Genomic DNA, 22,160 nt, shown 5'->3' on the forward strand with positions numbered 1-22,160 from the left:
TAGTATTTTGTTGCACACGATGTGCTGCGCATCAGGAACATCTTTATTTTCAATACATGTAAAACCAGAAGACAAATAACTTTCATCATACTTTTGTTTCAGTCTTTTAACACCTGTTTCTTCTTGTTTTTTTGATATACTTTGGTGGAAATTCTTTCATCTTGGATAACTCACTAGTACTAACAGATTTTTTGGCAACAAAAGACTGCGATTGTTCATCCTCTCTTTGAAGTGTCGCAATATTTTGCTCGTTTATTTCCACCACAGTTGGAGTACCAGAAGAACTTGCTTTTCATTTCAAAGTTCCTTCTTTTAGCCACAAATCCATGGTGAGTAGGTTTAGTCAGTGATGAGCTGCTAAAATCTTAGCAACTGGTTCCCTATAAAAAGTTCTGATTTAAGGGATGTGCCACAGTATGTATTTTTTGTACCAATAGGGTTACCATATGTCCGTATTTTTCCAAAAGGCGATTTAAGAACCAAAAAGCCTGACATGTCTGGGAAAATACGGATGTATGTTAACCCTACCTAAAGTTCTTTTTTTAAAAAGATGGGCCTGAACTAGAAATGAGCTCCGTTTCACATGTGTGGGTCCCTGCCACTCCCTGGGGGTGGTGTGCACATGTGTGGGTCCCAGCTGCTCCCTGTCCCCCTCATTGAAGCAGGTGTGCAGGGTTACTGCTCTGGGAACTGCAGGGCACCAGTGGACATGGGGCTGACTGGAGGTAGGGTCTGGCTGCAGGCAGGGCAGGAGGTGCGGGGCTGGCTGGAGATGGGGGTGTGGGGCGGGCTGGCTGGCTTCGGGCAGGGCCATAGGGGGGTGCGGCAGGGATTGGCAGGGCTGGAGACAGGAGTGCGGAACTGGCTGGCTTCAAGTAGGGGCGTGCGGCAGGGGCTGGCTGCGGGCAGGGGGTGCGGGGCTGGATGCAGGCAGGGCAGGGGGTGCAGAGCTGGCTGGAGACGGGTGTGTGTGGGGCTGGCTGGCTTCGGGCAGGGCCGCAGGGGGGTGCAGCAGGGGCTGGCTGCGGGCAGGGTGGTAGTTACTTACCAGGAGAGCGTCTCGGAGCAGGACACAGCCCAGGCCTAGCAGAGCAGCCAGGGACCCACCAGACAGCAGCGGGAGCCCCAGGGCCAGAGGTCCGAGGAGCAGCAGCAGCAACAGGGCCAGGAGGTGGCCAACAGGGCCAGGAGGTGGCCCACATGGCTCCTGCAGTGCAGCGCCCCCGGTGGCTGGAGGAGGAATTACACACTTCCCGGCCGGAGCCCATCAAAGCCGCAGCTCCCCCTCCTCACAGGGAAGCCAGTTAACAAGCGGTTCTAAAACCACTTCAAAATTTAACAGCCGGTTCATGCGAACCGGTGCGAACTGGCTCCAGCTCACCACTGGGTTTAGTAACAATATTTAGAAATACTGATTTTTGTCAAATTTTGTTTGTCACAAATATTTATATTGTTTTGAACAAAGCTAGTTTAGTTGTGCTTATCGCACACACGGTAAAGACCCACAGGTTTGAATGTGTTGAGTGAATGTTATATTCAACATGGCGTAAAGAGAACGGTGTGTGCATACCGCTGCAGTGCACGCAGCCTCGAGCGGAAGGGATACGACGTCACTAACTGAAACGTGCTCAAAAGGGGTAGATGTCAACATGCGTGCCACGTTCTCTTTACTCCATGATATTCAATATGAGATCTATCAATAACCGGAAAGAGAGTTTTATGTTAAATTATAGTCATTCAAAAAGAGTTATAAACTACACTTTAAATTTTTTTTTAATTTTAAATTTGGCATATTTGAAGACCCTTTTTTAAAATTATGATTCTTTCACAGAACACCTATTCACATTGAGCGGAACACCAGTGTTCCGTGGAACACAATTTGGGAAACACTGGCTTAGGGAGGTTGTGGAATCTCCATCTCTAGAGATATTTAAGAGTAGGTTAGATAAATGTCTATCAGGGATAATCTAGACAGTATTTGGTCCTGCCATGAGGGCAGGGGACTGGACTTGATGACCTCTCGAGGCCCTTCCAGCCCTAGAATCTATGAATCTATATCAGGAACATAAGAAATTATAGCAGTGGTATCTATTAGTAGACAGGGACAATAAAATTGTTAATGTTGCAGAAAAGATGTGTTAAATGTTTGTTCTGTATTTGGGACAAAGCCGGATGACACATTCAATTTACAGCAATAATGAAATACTTTATATTCCCACATATGTTAAATGATTGTAGTACAATTAATGCCAGTTATCATGATTTTATGGAAAATAGGTCTCGTCAAACAAACTTGATCATGTTTTTTGATGAGATTAAAAGTTATCACATTTCTTTTGTCAACATAACATACTTTGGTAAGGCATTGTACTATATAACATTATGAATAATTACTGCTATACAAAATGTAACATATTAAATGGATCAAAAACTGGCTAAATGATAGATCTTGAAAAGTAATTGAGTGGCTGTCCCATTTACAATGGGGGATTTCTTAGTGGGGTCCCACAGGGATGTAATGATTGTGACCCAATTCTATTCAATATCTTTATCAATGATCTGGAAGTAAATGTAAAATCATTGCTGGTAAAATTTGCAGATGACACCAAAAGTTGGTGGATGCTAAATAAGGATAGGTCAGCCATACAGTGCTCTCAGGATTGCTTGATAAATGGGGTTTATTTGTATAACAAGTTTTAATATACTTAAATACAATGTCATACATCTAGGAACCAAGAATGTAGGTCAAGCTTATAAGATGGAGAACTGTGGAATTTGGAAAGGAGTCACTCAGAAAAGGGCTTAGCCTGGTCTACACTGGGTGTGTGTGTGTGTGTGTGTGTGTGTTGATGTAAGATACGCAACTTCAGCTACAGGAATACCGTAGCTGAAGTCGACATATCTTATTCCGACTTCCCATTCTCATGGCGCGGGATCGATGGCTGCGGCTCCCCCGTCGACTCCGCTACCGCCGCTCACTCAGGTGGAGTTCCGGAGTCGACGGGGAGCGCGTTCGGGGATCAATATATCGCATCTTAACGAGACGCAATATATTGATTCCCGATAAATCGATCGCTACCCGCCAATACGGCGGGTAGTCTGGACGTACCCTTAGAGTCCTAATGGAAAACCAACTCAATATGAGCGCATAGTGCATTGTGTTGGCTAAGCAGGGGAATGTTGAGTAGAAGTAAGGAATTGGTATTACCTTGGTATACAGCATTGGTGAGACCGTTCCTGGAACATACTGTCCTTTTCTGGTGTTCACACTTCAACAAGGATGTTGAGTAATTGGAAAGCGTTCAGAAAAGTGGTATAAGAATGATTTGAGTTTTGGTAAACCCATTTTACATTGAAAGACTAAAGAAGCTTAATTTGTTCATTTTAAGAAAAAAGATTTGAGTCCACTTAAACATGGTCTTTAAATACATACATAGGGAGAAGATTTCTTATAGTAGATGGCTCTTTAAGTTGGCAGACAAAGGGTATGTCTACACTACAAAATTAGGTCGATTTTATAGAAGTCGATTTTTTAGAAATCAATTTTATACAGTCGATCATGTGTCCCCCACTAAGCGCATTAAGTCGGCGGAGTGTGTCCACAGTACCAAGGCTAGCATCGACTTTCGGAGTGTTGCACTGTGGGTAGCTATCCCACAGTTCCCAGAGTCTGCGCTGCCCATTGGAATTCTGGGTTGAGCTCCCAGTGCCTGCTGGGGCAAAAAAATTGTCACGGGTGGTTTGGGGTACATGTCATCAGACCCCCCTCCCTCTCTCCTTCCCTCCCTCCTTCCGTGAAAGCAACGGCAAACAATTGTTTCTCGCCTTTTTTCCTGGGTTACCTGTGCAGACAACATACCATGGCAAGCATGGAGCCCGCTCAGCTCACCGTCACCGTACGTCTCCTGGGTGCTGCTGGCAGACACAGTACTGCATTGCTACACAGCAGCAGCTCCTTGCCTTCGTAGCAGCAGACAGTGCAGTATGACTGCTAGCTGTTGTCGTCGTCTCCTGGGTACTCCTGGCTGACCGGGCAGACATGGATGCTCCTGGCAGACCTCAATGAGGTCGGTCGGGGCGCCTGGACATAAATGGGAATGACTCCAGGTCATTCTCTTCTTTAAGTTTCATCTCATGGAGATTCAGTCCAGCCTGGAATATCATGTGAGCTGGAGGCTTCTGCCTCAGGCTACTCTCGCAGCCGGCAGCACCGTGCGGTCGCACCTACCCCAACCTACTCCTTGCTCCCATGGCTCATGAAGCCTGGACAGTAGTAAGGAGCAGTTCAACTATAGGCTGAGCAAGTGCAGAATGGTGGTAGAACGTGCATTTGGACATTTAAAAGCTCACTGGCGCAGTTTACTGACTCGGTTAGACCTCAGTGAAACCAATATTCCCATCGTTATTACCGCTTGCTGTGTGCTCCACAATATCTGTGAGAGTAAGGGGGAGACGTTTATGGCGGGGTGGGAGGTTGAGGGAAATTGCCTGGCCGCTGATTACGCGCAGCCAGACACCAGGGCGGTTGGAAGAGCACAGCAGGGCGTGCTGCGCATCAGAGAAGCTTTGAAAACCAGTTTCATGACTGGCCAGGCTACAGTGTGAAAGTTCTGTTTGTTTCTCCTTGATGAAAACCTGCCCCCTTGGTTCACTCTGCTTCCCTGTAAGCCAACTGCCCTCCCCTCCCACCCTTTGATCACTGCTTGCAGAGGCAATAAAGTCATGGTTGTTTCAAATTCATGCATTCTTTATTGATTCGTCACACAAATGGGGGGATAACTGCCAAAGTAGCCCGGGAGGGGTAGGGGAAGAAGGAAGCACCGGGTGGCGTGGTGGAGGAGGGAAGGACAAGGCCACACTGCACTTCAAAACTTATTGAATGTCAGCTTTCTGTTGCTTGGGCAGTCCTCTGGGGTGGAGTGGAGTTCTGATAGTACGGATTCCTCTCCCCATACAGCGATCAGATCCAATACCTCCAGTTTGGTCCATGCTGGAGCTCTTTTGCGATTCTGGGACTCCATGGTCACCTCTGCTAATGAGATCTGCATGGTCACTCTGAGCTCGCCACGCTGGCCAAACAGGAAATGAAATTCAAAAGTTCGCGGGGCTTTTCCTGTCTACTTGGCCAGTGCAACTGAGTTGAGAGCGCTCTCCAGAGCGGTCACAATGGAGCACTCTGGGATAACTCCCAGAGGCCAATACCATGAAATTGCGTCCATGCTACCCCAAATTCGACCCAGCAAGGTCGATTTCAGCGCTAAGTCTCTCGTCGGGGAGTACAGAAATCAATTTTAAGAGCCCTTTAAGTCGACAAAAATGGCTTCATTGTGTGGATGGGTGCAGGGTTAAATTGATCTAACGCTGCTAAATTCGACCTAAACTCATAATGTAGACCAGGGCTAAGTCACAACAGGATCCAAAGGGTGGAAGTTAAAGCTAGATAAATTCAGATTAGAAATGAGAATTTTTAAAAGTTAAGATGATTAATAATTTCAACAGTTTATCTAGGGACGTGATGGATTCTTCATCATTTGCAGCCTTTAGATCATGATTGGTCTCTTTCTGAAAGAGATGCTCTAGCTCAATCAGAAGTTATGGGCTTGTTGCAGAAATTACCATGTGAAATTCTCTAGTCTGTTATGTACGAGGTGAGATTAAATGATCATAATGATCCCTTCTGGCCTTAAAATCCACAAAGTTTGTCGTTTTAGAGAGACATCTTGCACCCCCTCCCCCCTTTTCTCTTCATTCAAATTTAGTCCTAGTGTAGTTCCTGGTGCCTGTTGTAGTTATGGGATGTTTTTTCTTTGGGAACATCCCTCAAGCTCTCTGCTCTCTAGGAGGGAGAATTCTGCATGGATGTGGGATCGTTCAAGAAGGGGGAATGACTTATCTTGTCACTCTAATTCTCTGAAGAAACCTTCTCATAGGATTCTCTCTCATGTGCTCTCCTGCCAGCTGTATTTGGAAGGGAACTTTCTTGAAATGGGGTTTCTTTCATTTTTGTACATAGTCTTTTTGAAGCATAAGTTTTAAATCCTTTTTGATTTGTGACATGCTGCTCTTTTTTCCCCATGGTATCTCTGCTTTCTGCTCAGCCAGAAACTGTCTGAAAGATATGAATTTGCAATCATTAGAATCCTGGATGGTGCATGATCACCAGGGTGTGTCTTGTGTGACCTCCTGTCCTTCGTGATCAACAGGTTTAGTACTTGAAGTGTTCATCTTTCTCAAACTAGGGATCACAGGCCCCTGGAATGAGTCCTTGTCAGATGATATCTTCAGAGAAGCAGACCAAGTCGTTGCTTTTTTTTGCACTGTAACTGTCATTTAAAAAAAAAAAGTTAATTCTTTCACGTCCATACTAAACTCATTTCTTCTTGTGGATTGTGTTACTAGGAGGCTGGAGCCCACAGAGAAACCCCTTCAAATTGTGTACGAGTACTTGGCTGGGCTCGGCTTTGAGGATCTTGTGAGAATACAGGAGGAGGCAGCAAACTCTGATCTCAGCTGCATGATTCGCTTTTACAATGGTAAGAATTTGCATATAACCGATCACATCAGACACCTAACATGTATCACTGGATACTGCTTTTAGAAATAAGCTGCCAAGGTTACTAAGAGAAACATTTTACAAATCAGATCTTTTGTTCTCTCAAGAGAGCATTAGTTACATGGTTGTGGGATGAAACAGACTCCTAGGGAGTGATGTTTTGGCTTACATAAGAACATAAGAAAGGCCGTACTGGGTCAGACCAAAGGTCCATCTAGCCCAGTATCCTGTCTACCGACAGTGGCCAATGCCAGGTGCCCCAAAGGGAGTGAACCTAACAGGCAATGATCAAGTGATCTCTCTCCTGCCATCCATCTCCATCCTCTGACAGACAGAGGCTAGGGACACCATTCCTTACCCGTCCTGGCTAATAGCCATTAATGGACTTAACCACCATGAATTTATCCAGTTCTCTTTTAAACTCTGTTATAGTCCTAGCCTTCACAACCTTCTCAGGTAAGGAGTTCCACAAGTTGACTGTGCGCTGCGTGAAGAAGAACTTCCGTGTATTTGTTTTAAACCTGCTGCCTATTAATTTCATTTGATGACCCCTAGTTCTTGTATTATGGGAATAAGTAAATAACTTTTCCTTATCCACTTTCTCCACATCACTCATGATTTTATATACCTCTATCATATCCCCCCTTAGTCTCCTCTTTTCCAAGCTGAAGAGTCCTAGCCTCTTTAATCTCTCCTCGTATGGGACCCGTTCCAAACCCTTAATCATTTTAGTTGCCCTTTTCTGAACCTTTTCTAGTGCCAGTATATCTTTTTTGAGATGAGGAGACCACATCTGTATGCAGTATTCGAGATGAGGGCGTACCATCGACTTATATAAGGGCAATAATATATTCTCGGTCTTATTCTCTATCCCCTTTTAAATGATTCCTAACATCCTGTTTGCTTTTTTGACTGCCTCTGCACACTGCGTGGACATTTTCAGAGAACTATCCACGATGACTTATATCTTTATCTTTAATATTTGTATTACCACAAAGCTCTACTGCACAAAGTGTTAAACATTTGAAGATGCAATTCCTGCCCTGAAGAGATGCAGTAAAATACTTGTTTATAATTTTAAAAAGTGCTCTCTGACCCCTAAGTCTTCATTAGTCAGCTGATATAAGTGAATCACAGAGGTGAGTCTCGAGAGCTTTGGAGGAATGGATATGATGGCCTTATGGATCATTTGGGGAAGGTGTTGCATGCCATAAAGGTTAGCATGGAAGAAGACATAGTAGTGTTCATAGAATCATAGGACTCGAAGGGACTTTGAGAGGTCATCTAGTCCAGTCCCCTGCACTCATGGCAGGACTAAGTATTATCTAGACCATCCCTGATGGGTGTTTGTCTAACCTGTGCTTAAAAATCTCCAGTGACAGAGATTCCACAACCTCCCTAGGCAATTTATTCCAGTGCTTAGCCACCCTGAGAGTTAGGAAGTTTTTCCTAATGTCCAACCTAAACCTCCCTTGCTGCAAGTTAAGCCCATTGCTGCTTGTCCTATCCTCAGAGGTTAAGAAGAACAATTTTTCTCCCTTCTCCTTGTAACAACCTTTTATGTACTTGAAAACTGTTATCATGTCCCCTGTCTTCTCTTTTCCAGACTAAACAAACCCAATTTTTTCAATTTTCCCTCATAGGTCATGTTTTCGAGACCTTTAATAATTTTTGTTGCTCTTCTCTAGATTTTCTCCAATTTGTCCACATTTTTCCTGAAATGTGACACCCAGAACTGGACACAATACTCCAGTTGAGGCCTAATCAACGCGGAGTAGAGCGGAAGAATTACTTCTCATGTCTTGCTTACATCCTGCTAATACATCCCAGAATGACGTTTGCTTTTTTGGCAACAGTGTTACACTGTTTCATGTTAGAAGCTGCCAAATAGGCGGAAGAGACTGGCTTGATTTGTTGAATAGGAAGACGGAGGGGTGAACCATTAGGAGATGGTAGGTGCAGAAGAAGAAGAGAATGAGGGAAACTGTTAAAATTAAAGGGTTACTTGATTTTCTAATGCATTAACTGCTTCTCCTCTTGATGTGTTTCAGGGAAAGTTTAAAATGTTTCATGATAGTCACTCTGTAGTGGACCACACTTAACTGTTTTATATTGAAAAAGGAGAACAAGGGTAATTAATTTAACCCTTTGGGGCTGGGACTTGCCACCTTACCAATACCACAGGAAGGAACAATGTTCAAGACAGGAGATAGTGAGGGCCTGGCCAATGGGTTTATGCTGTCTGGACAGAAAGAAGAGGATGGATCATAATGTAATCTAGGAAGTAATAGTATGATTTAGACAGTCTGAATTTGTGAGGTGAAAGAGGGAGGAGTCAGAGAAAGTGATTGAGAAAGATATCATTAGTGACAGAGTGGAGAGGGCTTGGGAGGAAATATCAGGAATTTGTTTTTGAGTATGTTAAACATGACCTGACAGTTTAACATTCAGGGGGAGATGACATACAGGCAGAGATGTGGCAGTGGGTGGAGGCAGACAGTCAGGAGTGGAGAGGTATCTCAGAATCTTTGGCAAAAGATGGTAGTTGAAACTGTGTAGCTGGGTAAAATCACCCATGAAGAGATCATAAAGGAAAAAGAGGAGAGGACTGAGGATAGAACTTTGGAGGACCATATAGAAAGTGACAGAAGAGGATCAATTAAAATATGCTGAAGGAGTGATCTGAGAGCTAGGAGAATCGTGCGAAGACCGTCACAAAAGTCAAGATGGCAAGATTTCAAGTAGTGTATGGTTGAGAGTGGCAACCAGAAGAAATGTCAGAGGATGAGGATTGAGTACAGGCCCTGGATTTGGGTCAAGAAAAGTCAGAGGAAACATTGCTGAGAACAGTTTTGGTGGAGTCACTTCACTCATGTAGGGCAACATCTCCAAGAGGGCACAACAGCAGGCTTGCATCAATTTTACTGATTTCCTCCCCCACCCGCACCCCTAGACACCTTTGACTGTTGTTTCCCTTATCCCCTCTCCTGTTTCCTTCAGGTGTTAGGGGCAATTCCTTTTCAATTGGTAACAAGTCCCTTAGTCCAACCATCAGGCCATAGAGGTCGTAAGAACACGAATGGGGGAAACTGCTGGTAGAGAGCCTTCTCTGCTGGCCAGTAAGGTAGGTACAGAGATGCTAGTATGATGAATTTGCTCACAATGAGGGCCTGTAGGACTGGTTAGTGGTATGGTCACAGGGACCTGGGAGCCTTAAGGGGCAGGGAACTTACTAGACTGGCTGTAGAATAGATACAGAGAGCATGAGGTGGGGGCTGCCTCTAAACTAGACACGGGAGGATGGAGATCAGGGTACTTCCTAGACTAGATAGATGAACATAGGAATCTGTAAGTGTTTGTCAGGGAATCTTCTGTGCTCTGGCAGCAGCTCAGCTGCCAGTAGAAAGATAGTGTCTTGCTGAGTCACCAAGCTGGTCACGGATGTCATGGTGTAATAGATAACAATGAATCTTTTAGCCCAGTGGGATGGACACAGCATGAGGAAGGAGAGTCATTTTCTGTCCTGGGGATTTGCCTTGATTGCAGCCATTGGGGACCACCTACTGGTAAAAATGCATCAGTGCAAACTGTGGCTGCTTGTTGGTAGTGCTACCTATAGCTATAAGACTGTTTCTTCTTGGAGTGATGATCCCTATGTGGAACAAGGTCAGCTCCCAGACTACTGCACTGGGCAGTACAGCATGGCAAGGAGGTTACCAGCCCTCTGTGGAGAAATAAGTGGTTCAGGACTATTTAAAAAAGCTGGACGAGCACAAGTCCATGGGGCCAGATGTGCTGCATCCAAGGGTGCTAAAGGAGTTAGCGGGTGTGATTGCAGAGCCATTGGCCATTATCTTTGAAAACTCATGGCGATCGGGGGAGGTCCTGGACGACTGGAAAAAGGCTAATGTAGTGCCCATCTTTAAAAAAGGGAAGGAGGAGGATCTGGGGAACTACAGGCCAGTCAGCCTCACCTCAGTCCCTGGAAAAATCATGGAGCAGGTCCTCAAGGAATCAGTTCTGATGCACTTAGATGAAAGTGATCAGGAACAGTCAGCATGAATTCACCAAGGGCAAGTCATGCCTGACTAACCTAATTGCCTTCTATGATGAGATAACTGGCTTTGTGGATGAGGGGAAAGAAGTGGACGTGTTATTCCTTGACTTTAGCAAAGCTTTTGATACGGTCTCCCACAGTATTCTTGCCACCAAGTTAAAGAAGAATGGGCTGAATGAATGGACTATAAGGTGGATAGAAAGCTGGCTAGATTGTCGGGCTCAACAGGTAGTGATCAACTGCTTGGTGTCTAGTTGACAGCCAGTATCACAGCAGAGTGCCCCGGGGTCAGTCCTGGGGCTGGTTTTGTTCAACATCTTTATTAATGATCTGGATGATGGGATGAATTACACACTCAGCAAGTTTGCAGATGACACTAAGCTGGGGGAGAGGTAGATACGCTGGAGGGTAGGGATAGGGTCCAGAGTGACCTAGAAAAATTGGAGGATTGGGCCAAAAAAAATCTTATGAGGTTCAACAAGGACAAGTGTAGAGTCTTGCACTTAGGAAGGAAGAATCCCATGCACCGCTACAGCTAAGCAGCAATTCTGCAGAAAAGGACCTGGGGGTTACAGTGGACAAGAAGCTGGATATGAGTCATCAATGTGCCCTCGTTGCCAAGAAGGCCAATGGCATATTGGGCTGTACTAGTAGGAGCATTGCTAGCAGATCAAGGGAATTTATTATTCCCCTCTATTCAGCACTGGTAAGGCCACACCTGGAGTATTATGTCCAGTTTTGGTCCCCCCCCACTACAGAAGGGATGTGGACAAATTGGAAAGAGTCCAGCTGAGGGCAATGAAAATGATTAGGGGTTGGGGCACATGACTTACAAGGAGAGGCTGAGGGAACTGGGGTTATTTAGTCTGCAGAAGAGAAGAGTGAGGGGGGATTTGATAGCAGTTTTCAACTACCTGAAGCGGGGGGGTTCCAAAGAGGATAGAGCTAGGCTGTTCTCAGTGGTGGCAGATGACAGAACAAGAAGCAATGGTCTCAAGTTGCAGTGTGGGAGGTCTAGGTTGGATATTAGGAAACACTATTTCACCAGGAGGGTGGTGAAGCACTGGAATGGGTTACCTAGGGAGGTGGTGGAATCTCCAATCTTAGAGGTTTTTAAGGCCCGGCTTGACAAAGCCCTGGCTGGGATGATTTAGTTGGTGTTGGTCCTGCTTTGAGCAGGGGATTGGACTAGATGACCTTCTGAGGTCTCTTCCAACCCTGATATTCTATGATTCTATGAAAGCAGAGCTCCAGGGTCGGGACCATAGTGATGTGGGTTGCTAATCAATGTGCTGCTGTGTGTTGTACCAGCTGGGGTTGTGTTCAGATTGTGTACTTGAAGTTCGTATCTAGGAATGAAGTAATCAAGCCTGGAGGTCATGAATCCATGGCTCACCTTGTCCATGTATCTGCACCCATCCTAGTAGGTAACCCTCAGATGGAAGTGTGTTTATTTTATTTTACGTTGTGTGTTATTTTTGCTGCTATGCTATTTGTGCATCCAGTAGCACTAAGGAGACAAAAGAATATCCAGGCTGGGGACAAAGCTGATAACATGAGGGCAGATGCTGTTAATTCTGGGGGATACTGGAGAAGAGTCAAGTTCTTGTGATGCTGGTAGGAAGAGGGAAGCACTTCCATCCATCTTGCCTGATTTCAGCTTCAGCCAGCTGTTCTTCATCTGAGAGCTGATTTCATCTTAGACATTGAGAGAGTGCCGTTTACATTTGACCTAAAGGAGATGTAGAGCTTGGTGGTGGTTGTATGCTGCTGACACTTCGGCCTGTGTTGTCTTGGCAGCCTTTCCAACAGTTTCACATAGACATTGAATGATATGGGAGAGAGGATTGAACCTTGTAGGGCTCCACAAGTGTGAGTATGGAGTAGAGGAACAGTTGCCCATAACAAACCTATTGTTTGAGAGAAAGGACCTGAGCCATATCAGGGAGATACTATTCACTCCTGCAGCCTCTTGGCGGTAGGACAGGAGTATTTGGTCAATGATACCAAATGATGCAGAGATATCCAGCAGGAAAAGTATGGATGTGTTTCCATTGTCATTCAGAAGAGCAGCAAGTGCTGTTTCTGTACCATGCACTGACTTGAAGCCTGTCTGTGAGGGATAGAGGTTTTTTGGTAGCTTCTTGATTGATTTGCTTCAAAAGGGGAGTTTATACACTGGTAGCAGGATATTTGTGAGACCTCTAGTATTGAGCAGTGGTTCTTTAGTTACAGTCCAACTATTCCATGTTAGGGTGGGGTGGTAAATTCCCCTTGTCAAAGGGGGTTCTGAGCTGCTGTATATTTAGTCATCTCCTGTGCCCTGTAACCCGGGGCTCTTGACAGAAAATGCAGACAGTACAGGGCCACTGAGATCATGTTATAGTATGAGGAAAGGTAGATGAAGGGGATGTAGTTCTGTGTGGGCCTTTGGATAGGTCAAGCAGGGTGGAAGGGGGATGTCAGTGCAATGCTGGTGTGTGTAACATATATCCAATATAATATTACACACTAGAGTAATAACTCTTCTTTGAATAATACTTGACTTTTATTATAGTAGCTTTCATTCATTTTTTCTTCTTTTGGGTCTGTATTCATTTTTTCATTGCTAGAAAATCAACAATGCAGCAATGGGACTAGAGGGATGAATTACAGATCCTAATCATGAGTCTGATAAAAGTTGGGTATATATATTTTTGGTTGAAGTTTAGTTTTTCTTTTAATCCACAGTATTTACTGTAATTGCAATTCCTGATTTATGTATTCTGACTAGATCTGATCCCAATTTGTTTATGGGAAGTCCAGCTGCTGCATTAGTTTGCTCTGTGATTCAGATTAGGATGTTCTGGCAGTGACTAGATCTGATCTGGCTCTAGGAAACGGATTCCTTAGAGTTCCTTCATCCCTTTAATCTGAAAAGTATGTGCAAATAATCACTGTATAAGCACAGTAGAAACTTCTTCAGCATTAATGTCTTGTACTGTTTTAATCTCTGGTTTAGAGAGAGCTACATTTTTTTGTTGTGTGGCAAACCAACTGTTCTACTAAGTTTGAGCAAAAGGGACGAAAACATGCGCACATAGATGCGTCAGGAGTTGAGGAGAAAGTGCTAAAATGCTTTGTTGTTCCTGGAAGGATTCATCCAAAGAGTACTGATGGAAACTCCATCACCTCCACCATATCACTCACTTGTGGAGTCCCACAAGGATCCGTTGTCTTGTTGGTTTTATAATCTCTACATGCAGCGAATAGGTGAACTAGTAGGATGACATGGGTTTAAGTGCCAGAATATGCACATGAGAGAGAGAGCTTTATTTATCTTTCGCCCAGTATAACTATACCACTATCATCAAGGTGGCCCAGTGCTTGGATGAGATCAGTTCATGGATGAAGAATAGCTGGTTGAAGTTGAACCTGAGCAAGAGAGAGGCTTTGCTGGTGGATAGAGGAAAATGCTCTGAAGAGTTTGGAGTGACATTGCAGTCTCCTTTGGAAACACACCCACAATTGGTCAGTTCACTCCACTGTTTAAAAGTGCTGCTAGCTTCCTCCCTGATCTAAACTGTCACATAGCATCATCCCCCAGTAACACTTTCTACGATTTCTATTTGGCTAGCAGCAGATTCCATCCCATTTTGGGAGATGATGACCTGGCCTCAGTTATACATGCTTTCATTACCTCTCACTTAGGCTACAGCAATGCACTATATTTGAGCATGAAGCCATCAGCTCTTATGATCCTTCAGCTAGTACAGAATGCTGCAACGCATCTCAGAAACACAGGCTACTGTGAGCACATCAAATCTGTCCTCCATTCTCTCTAAGTTGGCTTCCCATAGAATACTGAGTGAGTTCAGGTCTCAATCCTGATCATCAAGATCCTGAGCTCAGAATAGCTAAAAGACCAGCTGAAGTTCCGGGATGAAGACCATGGTTAACTGCATTCTTCAGACACAATGGAACACTCTGAAACCTAATGCTTGGGCGAGGGGTGTCTCCCCACAGTGCTATGCCAGCACAGGGCTCTATGTGGCAGGAGAAGAGTGCACTGGGCCCAGCCCATTCTCTCCCCAAGCAGATATTCTAGCAACCGGGGTGTGAGTACTGGGATGTCCTCTGCTGCTGTTCCTCCCTCTCTGGGGGAGAGCAGCAGAGACTTGTATATCTGTCAGCTGGGGTGGCTGGCTTTTCCAATTTACCACAATTAATAAATGTTCATTATTACTTTTCCACGATTTTCCATATCTTGGCCGCAACTCAATTGCAATTATTTGACAGTCATCCCACGATTCAAGTAGGGCCTTAATGATATAGTCTCATCATATGGTGATAACACATTCCTTTCCACTACTGTCTCTGAAGGCTGTTAAACAGAAGCTACTGAAGTTAGACATTTTTAAATCAGCTTGTCAAGATAAGTTGCATCCAAGACTTTTAATCAAGCTCACTGGACCATTAAAGTTGATTTTTCAGTAAGTCATGGAGCAGTGGAAGTTCCAGAAAACTTGAAGAAAGCTAATGTTATGCCATTTTTTAAAAAAGGTAAACAGGATGACCTAAGTAATTATAGGCCTGTCAGCCTCCAGTCAATACCAGGCAAGATTATGGAGTGGCTGATACGGGACTTGATTAATAAAGAATTAAATTAGGGTAATGCAGATTGACATGCATTTATGAAAAATAGATCCTATCAAACTAACTTTATATCTTTTTTGATGGGATTACAAGTTTGGTTGTTAAAGGTAATAGTGTTGATGTAATATACTTAAATATCTCTGATATTTGATGTAGTATCAAAGACATTTTGATTAGAAATAAAATTATATAAAATTAAAGTGACATTAAATGGATTAGAAACTGGCTGATAGGTCTCAAAATGTAAGTGTAAATGGGGAATGGTCATTGAGCTGGTGTGTTTCCAATGGGGTCCTGCAAGGATCAGTTTTTGGTCTTTTGCTATTCAACATTTCTTATGAATGACCTGTAAGAAAACAAAATCATCACTGATAAAGTTTGCAAATGACACGTAATTTGTGAGGATTGGTAAATAAGAGGAGGATAGGTCACTGATTCAGAGCAAACTGGATTGTGTGGTAAACTGGGTGCTAGCAAATGTGTTTTAATACAGCTAAATGTAGAAACAAATAATGTAGGCCATGGGGATAGAGTCCCATGGGGGACTGTATCCTGGGCAGTGCTGACTCTAAAAAAGATGGTGGGGGTTGTGATAGATAGTCAGCTGAACATGAGCTCCTAATGTGATTCTGTGGCCAAAAGAGCTAATGCAATCCAGGGATGCATAAAGGGGAATCTCAGGTAGGAGTAGAGAGGTTATTTTACTTCTGTATTTGGCACTGGTGTGACCACTGCTGGAATGGTGTGTCCATTTCTAGTGCCCACAATTTAAGAAGGACATTGATTGATTGGAGAGGGTTAAGAGAAGAGCAACAAGAATGATTAAAGGATTAGAAAACCTACCTTACAGTAATACTCAAAGCTCAATGTATTTAGTTTAACAAAGAGATGATTAATGGGTGACAGTAAATATCTGCATGGGGAACAAATATTTAATAATGAGCTCTTCAGTCTAGTAGAGTATAACTTGATCCAATTGGAAGTTGAATCTAGACAAATTCAGACAGGACATAAGGTGTAAATTGTTAACAATAAGGGCAATTAACCACTGGACCAAATTACCAAGAGTTGTGGTGGATTCTCCACCGCTGACAATTTTTAAATCAAGATGAGATGTTTTCTAAGAGATCTGCTCTAGGAATAATTTTCGAGAAGTGCTATGTCCTGTGCTATACAGGAGGTCAGACTTGACTACAGAGGTCCCTTTTGCCCTTGAAATCTATGAATCTAAAGATTTCTGGCTGGCAGATTCGTTCTGTTACTACAACTGCAAGTGGCAATCAGTATGATACTGGAGCCCCGTGTTATGTTGTGTCTAGGGCCCTAGATTGTCAGTCTGGCCCTGGACCTGTTAGGGATTAAACCTGGTACCCATTGTACCTTTTAAAGTTTACTTCATAGAACATGCACGTTTAGCTCGTGTATTGCAAGGAAAGTTTTAACATGCAGTCCTGAACCTAGTTGAGAATGGGTTGTTGGAAAGAAAAATTTGGGAAAGGGGTTTAGGTGTGTGATGCATCTTATTCATATCCTTGTGGTGTGGCAGCCTGATTTCTCAAGGAAAGGCTACTATGTAGTGCAGGTTTGTAGTGACAGGCTGGTATACTCTGAACTGATAAGCATTACTTCATTTGTTCATACTTCTCTCAGTTAGCTGTCTTCAGTTATTAAACCAAAAGTCCTGCTAATGCATTAACTAATGTAACCTGACAGACCCTTCCTGCCCCTGGGAATCTTGATGTATAGGAGTGGCACTGAAGCATTCTTTAGCATCTCCTGTTTTACACTAATGTATAGTAAAGGAGCATGCTGACCACTGCTTTGTTCCTCAGCCTGGCCTGTGCTACTGCAGCTGCTGTCTTGCTGCCTATGCTGCAGGCATTGTTGGTGCTGGAATTTGCATGCTGCAGTGCAGCTCATTAACATCTTCACTCTATAAGCTTTGCAATGATAGGGTTACCATATTTTGTGCCTCCAAAAGGAGGACACTCCACGGGGCCCTGGCCCCGCCCCCTCCCCCGCCCCAACTCCGCCCCCTCCCCTGCTTCCCGCGAACATTTAATTCGCGGGAAGCCTCGGCAGGTAAGGGGGGGTGTGGGGGGAGGAGGTGCGGCCCAGGCTGGCCCCCCCGGCGGCTCCAGCCTGGGTCGGCTCGGGCCCTGGGGTGCCGGCCCTGGCCCCCGGCCGACCACCCCCGGCCCGCCCAGCACTGCCGGCCGGCCCCCGGCGGCCCAGCGCACCCCCCCGGCTCCCAGCCCCGGCGGCCCAGCGCACCCCCCGGATCCCGGCCCCCGCGGCCCAGCGCACCCCCCCGGCGGCCCGACCCCGCGGCCCAGCGCACCCCCCCGGCGGCCCGGCTCCCGGCCCGACCCCCCGGCTCCCGGCCCCACGGCCCAGCGCACCCCCGCGGCCCAGCGCACCCCCCCGGCGGCCCAGCCCCGCAGCCCCGGCCCGGCTCCCGGCCCGGCCCAGCCCAGCGCACCCCCCCGGCCCCGCGCACCCCCCCGGCGGCCCGGCTCCCGGCCCCGCGGCCCAGCGCACCCCCCCGGCGGCCCGGCTCCCGGCCCCGCGGCCCAGCGCACCCCCTCGGCGGCCCGACCCCGCGGCCCCGGCCCAGCCCCGCGCGCCCGGCCCCGCGACCCCGGCCCAGCCCTCCCTCCCGATTTTCCTGGACATGCCCGGCTTTTGGGGATTTCCCCCCGGACGGGGATTTGAGCCCCCAAAAGCCGGACATGTCCTGGAAAATCCGGACGTATGGTAACCCTATGCAATGAGAAAATAGAACCTGATATTTTATGCAGGCTTTCTTAAATTAGTCTGTCCTCATGTGCACTCACATGACACTGGTAAGGAATCCAACCATCCTGAGTGATACAGAGCCAGCATTCCAGGCTGCCACTAACTTGTGGGCTCAAAGGCGAATCAACAGGAATCTTCAAACACTAAAAATTTGGCAAGCCACCCCCCCCCCCCGTGCCATCTCCGAATAGCCTAATCTCTGTTGTGGCAGCAAAGCTGAAGAACCTGGGTAAAATGCCACAACAAATTAGTTTGTGCTAAGTATCTTACAGTTGTTTGATAGGGCTGTATAGACTGAAGTCACATGTTGAATCAAATAATTTCCCCCATGTCATAGAAACCTACAAATTTGAGATTAAAAGGCCTTTTTGATCTAGAGCTTTATGAAGAATCAGCTTCTAATTGCTACTTGGCTAATACTGGACCTAATTCTAACTTTTCTTCAGTCAAATAGCTTTTCATTTACCTGTTTGCCGCTAAATAGTTAGGCACTGCTCCTCCCAACAGTCCCTGCAGCATAGATAGCATGGTTGAGGTTTCCATTCCACTGAATGAGATGGGAAAGACAATATTCTAATGCATCTGCACAAAGAGGTAGAGTTAAGATTACATCTGCAAACTAAATTCTGGCATTTTGTAATTTTTGAATGCTTGACTTCGTGGCCTTAATATTGTTTAACTTGTTTTTGTATGTATTTGAGAGATTATAGAGATACCTATATAAATGTTTATCAAAACTGTCTATTGTCTGCAGTGTGTTTCATAAAATGTAACAAATTAACACAATATACGCATAAAGTATCCCATGGAGTGTTCTGTATGAGGATGACTACCTTTTGGGTTTTACTGCCAACACACTGGGACAATAGTCAGAAATAATGGCTGTGATACTCCTTTACTGACCTGTCTGGTTTTTGTCATTAGCTGAGTAACTTTCCCAATTGGCCTTAGGGTAACCAGATAGCAAGTGTGAAAAATTGGGACAAAGGTGGGGGGTAATAGGCACTTATATAAGACACAGCCCTGAATATTGGGACTGTCCCTATAAAATTGAGACACCTGGTCAAGCTAGTTGGCCTACAGTTAGACATTTGGTATGCCTTCATGGCGCATCTAATCTGCAATAACTCTTGTCAGTATTGGACTAAAATACAATACAACCTATATTTCTGAAGCTCTTTCTAGAATGGTTTAAAAATCTCAAATAATGGGGCTCCTGACACTTCTTGGGGAGAGAGAGTGATAGATCTCACAGCTAAAATGTTTCCTGATAAGCAGCCTAGTGTTACCATTTTGAAACTTCATCCTTTTTCTTTTTATTGCATTCCTTGCACTACTCTAACCAGTCCCTCTTATTCTTCCACTAGTCATCATCACCAGCTATGTTCATGCTGGATAGCACCCTAGTGGAGCTGAGCACATTTCCACAAATACTTGGTTGAACTCTACTGTGTTCACTTTACGCCAATATTCACATGATTGTTTTATTGATATGAATGTTTTGTGGAAGACACACTTCAAAGTTGAGTGCATGAGTGTTCTTAGGTAAATGTACTTTTTTTTAATATGTACTTGAATGGCTTGCATATCATACAGCCAGAGAACAGAATCCATACTGTGTGCCTGGTCTGACTCAATTGCAACTAATCAACACAGCTGGAACATCAGATTGTTAAAGTTTTTCATTCTGTAGGTTGATAGTATATATTTTCACAAACAAATAATATTTTGTTTTAAATAAATCTGAGGAAACCAGAACTGCTTTATTAGCAATGAAAGATGCTAAAGTATCAAATTATTCATTACAAATCAGTGAGCTCTAACTCCACCAATTGCCTGCAGAAAGAACTTCTATCTCCAGAACTTACTCTCGGGATCTTTACTCCCCACCCCTTGTTCCTACCAAATGGACAAACACTAGTGGATTTTTTATTTCCCACGGAGTTGCCTCTACAGCTGTCTCTGTCTTCAGTGGCTATGGCTGCAGGGGCACCAGTATGTGCTGTTCCCCTAGAACATGAGTCAAGTCAGCTTCTCACCCCCCTCCCCCCCCCCCAGGGAAAATAGTCCCACTGAATGGAGGTGATCTCATGAAGGCTTTTTTTCTCAATGCAGAGATTACTGGAAATGAGCCTCACACACACATACACCTCTATTCCCTTGGGCCTGAGTACCATGGCACCTCCTTCCAGCAGCAGCATTGTCTCATTGTAGATACAACCTAAACTGGCTTCTCCCATCAGCAAAAGTAATCCTCCTCCCTGAGAGGTGGTTGCTAGATTGACTGAAGAACTCTGTCTACATACGGATGTAAGTGATCTTAAAAATGCCACTCAGGTGGTGGATTTTTCACACTTTACATAAACTTCTTCAAAGCTTGTGGGTCACCAAGGAGTCACCGAGAGAGGAAGGCAGAGAAGAGACCTGGCAGTTCATAACCACCAGAGGCAGGAGGTCATGGCAGCATTTTATGTAGCAGGGTGTGGCCACCAGAGAAAAGAGGACTGGGAGGAATTCCACACAGTTAAAAGTTTTCAACGGATACCAGGTGCTCAATGTGCAAACTTTGGAAGATAACTCTCAAGATCGAGCAGGTCTAAGGGAACAGAGATGTACGGAACACACATGTCTATGGTAGCTCAGTCCAACCTGTAAGAAAATCATGCTAATCCACAGAGTTCTCAACTGTCTATGGAAGACAAACTATCCTTGTTGGAGATTCAATATGCAGAAGAACCAAACCAACATTCTGCAAGGGACATGTGGACAACAAGACAGTGTGCTGCCTTCCTGGAGCCAAGACATGAGACATCACTCTAAAATTGCATCAACTTCTGCAGTCAACAGGCAAGGATCCACTGGTGATGGTTCATACTGGCACTAATGACACTACATCACGGGATATCTCACAGATAGTAGATGATTTTGGGGAACTCAAAAGCATGCTAAAGAAGAAGAATGTCCAAGCAATCTTCTATGAGACCCTTTCTGTCCCATGAGCAAAGGAAGATAGAAGATTCTGGAAGTGAACCACTGGCTAGGTAAGAGGTGGAGGGTTTTGGTTTTGTGGAACACTGGTCACCTTCCTTGGGGAGAGGGGCTTGTATATTTTGGATGGCCTCCACCTCAGTAGAAGGTGGGGACCAATCTCCTTGGGGACAGTCTGGCTAGAATAGTGAGAAGGGGTCTAAATGAATAGCAAAAGGGGAGGGTAAAAAGAGGGAAGACAAGAGTGCTCAGCACAAAATTGAGATGTTGAGAAGAAAATCAAGGAACCAAAGGACATGAAGAGAAGAAATACTTTAATTGCTTATACAGCACTGCTTGGAGTCTCGGTAACAAGAAGAATTGGAATTGCTCATTTATGAGCATAAATTTGATCTTGTTGATATTACTGAAACCTGATGGGATGATTCACCTGACTGGAATGTTAGAATCAATGGTTATAATCTATTTAGAAAGAAACGAGTGAGCAAAAGGGATGGGGGAGTGACACTGTCAAAAAAGACCTGACCTGTTTCTAAGCCACTGATAACTGACAAGAAAATGATCTTGAATGCTTATGGATCAATGTCCTAACATATAAAGCATAAGACAGGGTATCAGTTGGTGTCTGCTACAGACCACCCAATCACACTGGGGAATGCGTTATGTTCCTATCTATAATGTGTAGGAAGAAAAGCTGTGTGATCATGAGGGACTTCAATTTGGGTGACACATGCTGGAGGACTCATGCTGCCAGCATTAAAACATCCTTGGAATTTCTAATGTTATCGATGACAATTTCTTTACTCAAAGAGTTTCAGCTTACGCAGGGGGATTCTTTATTAGACTTGTCCTATCAGATAAAGGAACTGATCACAGAACTAAAAATTAATTGTAGCTTAGGTGCAAGAGATAATGACTTGATCACATTTATAATGTGCAAGCAGAATAAAATCCCCCCTCCCCCAGTAATAGATATGTACTTGGTGCTTTAATAGGGCCTATTTCACAAAGCTGAAATTAACTATGAGCCAGATCAAGTGGGAGGAAGTATTTAATCAGAAAAATGGGAATGATAATTGGTGATCATTTAAGAACACCTTACTAGATGTCCAAAAAGTCACAATTAAG

The 22,160-nt window shown here is 44.7% G+C and overlaps 1 protein-coding gene across 4 annotated transcripts in view; it reads left to right on the forward strand.

Annotated features, from left to right (window-relative positions):
* The window catches only part of PHLPP2 (PH domain and leucine rich repeat protein phosphatase 2), a 147,123-nt gene that overhangs the window by 38,325 nt on the left and 86,638 nt on the right, over positions 1–22,160 (forward strand). For 3 of the 4 annotated variants that reach the window (XM_042856983.2, XM_042856984.2, XM_005310209.5), the window contains exon 3: positions 6,400–6,533. The exons of the other annotated variant lie outside the window; for it this stretch is intronic. In XM_042856983.2, the coding sequence (XP_042712917.2) occupies positions 6,400–6,533 (134 nt within the window). The remainder of the gene's footprint in view (positions 1–6,399; positions 6,534–22,160) is intronic. 4 annotated transcript variants of the gene reach the window in all.

This window comes from Chrysemys picta, chromosome 14 (assembly GCF_011386835.1).
Source record: "Chrysemys picta bellii isolate R12L10 chromosome 14, ASM1138683v2, whole genome shotgun sequence".
NCBI classification, from domain to species: Eukaryota; Metazoa; Chordata; order Testudines; family Emydidae; genus Chrysemys; species Chrysemys picta.